The sequence below is a fragment of the Cryptomeria japonica genome, chromosome 11 (genome assembly GCF_030272615.1).
Source record: "Cryptomeria japonica chromosome 11, Sugi_1.0, whole genome shotgun sequence".
Lineage (NCBI taxonomy): Eukaryota > Viridiplantae > Streptophyta > Pinopsida > Cupressales > Cupressaceae > Cryptomeria > Cryptomeria japonica.
In genome coordinates, this window is record NC_081415.1 from 717,611,121 (window position 1) to 717,616,099 (window position 4,979).

At 39.7% G+C, this 4,979-nt stretch overlaps 1 protein-coding gene across 1 annotated transcript; it reads right to left on the reverse strand.

Annotated features, from left to right (window-relative positions):
- Window positions 1–1,318: 1,318 nt before the first annotated feature.
- On the reverse strand, window positions 1,319–4,103 carry LOC131061301 (oxalate--CoA ligase). Its single transcript, XM_057994914.2, has 4 exons — window positions 3,518–4,103; window positions 2,023–3,100; window positions 1,825–1,928; window positions 1,319–1,724 (listed from the first exon to the last, which is right to left on the reverse strand). Exons 1-4 carry the CDS (start codon window positions 3,713–3,715, stop codon window positions 1,518–1,520), a joined length of 1,587 nt encoding a protein of 528 aa, XP_057850897.2. The 5' UTR covers window positions 3,716–4,103; the 3' UTR covers window positions 1,319–1,517.
- Between the last annotated feature and the right edge of the window lie 876 nt (window positions 4,104–4,979).

Genomic DNA, 4,979 nt, shown 5'->3' on the forward strand with positions numbered 1-4,979 from the left:
TTTCCACCAAAATTCTTTCATTTAACAAAGAAATTCATCTAATTGAGAAAATTAACATCATTGCAAGATTTCAAATAACAAGGACTACTTTACTTTACCTCTATTGTCACAAACAATGATATGAAATTCTTCTAAATCTTTCATTAAAAATAGTTCTTTAAACCTAAAAGACATGAAAGGAGAGTCAGTTAGAACTTGGATACAAACTGTGAAATTCAAGAATTTGAAGATACTACATAATAGTAAAAAATATGAACTTAACAAAGTAGAGATCAAAGATACACTTAGATACACTTATAAGCATTGTCAAAAGAAATGAAAAAACACAATTTTTGAAGATCCTAGTCATTGGATTCCTTTAAAGTTTGATCTCAACAAGAGAAGAGAAGTAATCACATAATAATTTGCAAGGTGTGCAAATGGAAATCTAGTTGAAGATTTTATAATAGAAAGAAAGAAAAATGAAAGAGAATGCTTTAGATATGCAGAGAAGAATTTTTTCTTCCAAATCTAACATTTTGCAATACTTGGGAATGAAATACTTGGGAATGAAAGAAAAACTTAATCTTAGATTGAATCTTAGATTTTATAATTAATGATCTTTGTTGTTGTTGATTTTATTACATTGTAATTGAATTTTTATTTTATTTTAATTTATAACCTTTTGAAAGATCAATTTCTCTACTATATATTTATAAATAATATTTTAATTTAATAATAAAAATAAATATATGTCAATAATGATATAATGTTATGATCAAATTGTAGTATTGTGATTCTTGTTGTGAAGATTCAAACCCTATTATTACCAGATTAATCATCATCATATAGGTCTGCTAGAGATGAGGGAAGATGATGAGAACCCATTTGCGACCTTACATATTGATAACTCCCATATAAACTGGTTATTGGAAAAGGACCAATACCAAGTAGGTGGAGACCGGGTAACTAAATACGCACGAACAACTACTGTGGGCCGTCAAGTTTGAAGCTTACCAACAACCCTTTTACGAGGGGCGGATTTAATTACGTGGTCCTCGTGCATTTTTCACTATCTTACAATTGTTGCGAGTTCCCAAAAGGCAATTTCCCTCTCACCTCTCACGGGAGCCTTTTTTGACTCCTCATATTACGACTTAGTTGGCCTAACCGACTACCAAACTAGTCGTCACACCCCCGAGAAAAATTAGCACGAAAACGACAACACTCGAAGATATTCTTTTAAATGTTAAATTATGCGGGGGCATAAGAAGAAGAGAGGAAAATTTCACGCCTATATTATAAATATTGAATTGCCCAATGTAATAGCACGCAAATGTAAATTAAATCAAAAAACAATATATATTGATCCTGTGAATATGCTTCCTTTAATGAGAGCATTTTATACATGATATCATCATGAGGTGGCCAGCCCGCTTTGGAACATCAAAAATCTTTCAAAACCAGCGGTTAAGATAAGTCGTTCAGGGACATTCATTAAAGCGCCCATCATTTTTTCTGTGTTTTTTTAATTGAAATTAAGCGCCCATCTTAGCACGAGCTGTTACACCAAAATGTTCAGCCATAACTCGTCGCTGAATTTTACCGCTAGCCGTTTTAGGAAGAGAATCCGTCACAAAAACCTTCTTGGGAATCTTAAACGCCGCCAAATTCTTTTTACAGTGCGTAATTATATCATCTTCGTTCACCGTCGCGCCTTCTTGAGGAACCACTGCAGCATTTATCTGTAACACACCAAACAATAAGTTAGTTTCCCAAACACAATCTTTAGAAACAAACCAAAAACGAAATTAAATTATATGAAATAAAATTAAATTAAATTACCTCTTCGCCGTATTTCTCGTCCGGCACAGCAAACGCCACCGCCTGAGCGACCGCCGGGTGCGATAAAAGCACTGCGTCTACTTCTACCGGGGATATTTTCTCGCCTGGAAAAAACAGAACGACTAAAAATATTAATTTCCAAGCACCAAAAAAAACGAAAATCAGATTTGGTTTCCAAAAATAATAATTATCAATTACCTCCGCGGTTGATGAGCTCCTTGATTCTGCCGATCAAGAAAAGATAATTTTCTTCATCGAGGTAACCGAGATCTCCGGTATGAAACCACCCAAACTGAAAGGCGGTTTTATTGGCCTCTGGATTGTCCTGGTATCCCTTGGTCACATTTAAGCCACGAATACAAAACTCGCCACTGGCACCAGGCGGTTGCACCACGCCGGTTTCGTTAAGAATGGCTAATTCTAATCCGGTGGGTTTGCCGACGGACCCCGGTTTACGTTGCCCACGGTGCGGTAACGGGTTCGATGTCATCTGATGTGAGGCCTCCGTCATTGCGTAGGCTTCGAGCACCGGTGCTCCGAAAGCATTCTCCAGGCGCTCCAAGATCACCGGAGCCAACGAAGCGCTGCAGCTTCTTATAAATCGGAGCTTCGGGTAAGCATCCTCTGGTTTGGCGTAATGGCGATCGAGGAGAATCTGATGAATCGTGGGCACCGCAGTGTACCACGTGGCTCCGTAAACTTTCATGTCGTTCCAGAAGGTGGAGGCCGAGAACCTCGCCGCCGCCGGTAGTACAACCGTTGCTCCTGAAACGAGCGACGATAGCAGAGCCGCCACGAGGCCGTGGACATGGAACAGAGGCAACGTTATTACTGTGGTGTCCGAGGTGGATAGCTCGTAGGTGTCCCTGATGTGTTCCGTCGAGGCCGCCAGATTTTGCTGAGTTAGAGGCACGCCTTTCGGGCGACTCGTTGTTCCTGACGTGTGCAGGAACAACGCCACGTCGTCTTCCACGTTTTCCAGCGGTACGGCCTCCGCCTCAGTGGCGCTGCTGCAGGGCTTGAAAGAGCTCGCCGACTTTGGCAGAAATCCAACGACTGCGACACCGTCGGAAGATTTGTCGAACCGAGCGGCCACCGCCGGGAGTTTCAGATTCACGGCGGCCGTTTCCGCGGCCGCGTTGCCTTCGGATGGCAAAAAAAGGAGCTTCGATTTTGAGTCCTTCAGATAAAACTCGAATTCCTCTGCCGTGTAGGCTGCGTTCAGAGGGGCCGCTACGCCTCTGGCTCGTATGACGGCCATGAACAATATAACAAACTGCAGAAAATATTGTGAAATTTGTGAACAATATGACAAACTGCAGAAAATATTGTAAAATTTATGAACAATATCACAAACTACAGAAAATATTGTGAAATTTATGGACAATATCACGAACTGCAGAAAATATTGTGAAATTTATGAACTATATCACAAACTACAGAAAATATTGTAAAATTTATGGACAATATCGCAAAATGCAGAAAATATTGTGAAATTTATGAGCAATATCACAAACTGCAGTAAATATTGTGAAATTTACGAACAATATCACAAACTGCAGAAAATATTGTGAAATTTATGAGCAATATCACAAACTGCAGAAAATATTGTGAAATTTAACTTAAATCCTGGCCCAGAAAACGAAGAAGCCTGCTAAAGATATGTTTTGCACAGCAAAACGAAGAATATTACCTCGATGGAATTCGGGAAAGTGAGAGCAACGACATCGCCGGGCAAAATACCAGCATTTCTGATCTGAGCCGCGCATTCGCCAACGATCCTTTGGAGCTCCGAATGAAGCAACTCGTGTTTGCCCGATACGATCAACGCTTTCTGATCGGGGAATTTCTCCGCCGCCTTAGAGAGCAGAGCCGTCAAAGTTAATGCCATCTCCGAACACAGGCAACAGAATAATGAAAACAGATGATTCTGATCAGTGTAAAAGGCTGTAAACTCCTGAAATTCTGAACTTTGAGCGTGGTGGACAGGGCGGCACGAATATATAGGCCTTGTTACGCGCAACTATCCAACACTATTGGCGATGGGCTTGAAGTACACGTCACTTTGATTGCGCGTCCATCCGTTTTTTCTCGCTAATTGAGGGCGGTGCTACCTATCTTTTTGCTAACGTCTTATTTCCTAGCGCTTTCCATGATTGCTAAGGTTTCCTTGCTTCACCATTCTTTTGTACCGAATTTTCCTGCAGTTTTATGGAAAATGTAGCTATGGGCCAGTGAGAAACCCTGACATGTGGCCCTTTCCAAATTGGAACGAGAGTTGCGTTGGATTCTTCTTCGTGGTCGAAAACGATCTGTTCTTCGACCATATTTTAAAACCCCAAAAAATGTTTCAGCCACTCTTTTTTTCAATTAAATAACAAGTATTTGTTTTCTGGTCAGAAACCGACTCAAATGATTTCAACCTATCTATCTGTATCGCATGTATAGGTCTAATTGAAGCCTACGTTACTCTTTAGACTCTAGTGAGAAACTGATTTAAATGATTATAGCTATTAGGTCTATGATAGTGTGATTTGAGTTTTTAGATTTGATTGTGTGTATCTTTTTTGTATAGGTTTAATTGGAGCCTATGTTACTCTTCACTAATCCTACTTCTAAAGTCCATAGTAGACTCCTAGCTCACATGATCAAAATATGGGACGCGTCTATTTTGGCTCCAAAATGGTAGTACGGATTGACTAACACGCGTGTTAGTCGCGCGTTTTACATCGTCGATTTTGCAATAAATGGCTGTGATTGACTAACCTGTCGCTAACACGATGTACGAAAGGTCTGTTTTGGAGCCAGAATAGCTTCAGCCCAAAATATGTGTGTATGGCTAGGACTCCTTGGTATGGTTGGTACACTTTAAGTTAGAGACCTAGCCATTTGGTTACAATTTTTGTATGGTGTTATCTTCAATTTTAACATTGGATGAAATTGAGATAACCCCACAATTTTTTTGCCAATTTGTGAATTTTAAGCTCTATGCACGTTTTTTGAGACATCTTCATCATCATAAGCATGATTGTCACTAGGTTTTCCCATTTTGCACTAAGTATGAAGTCTAGTTGTAAATCAGGTTTATAAACTCGACTTGCACCAAATAAAAATTCATGGGTGTCAATCGGGTTTATAAACTCAATTTACACCTC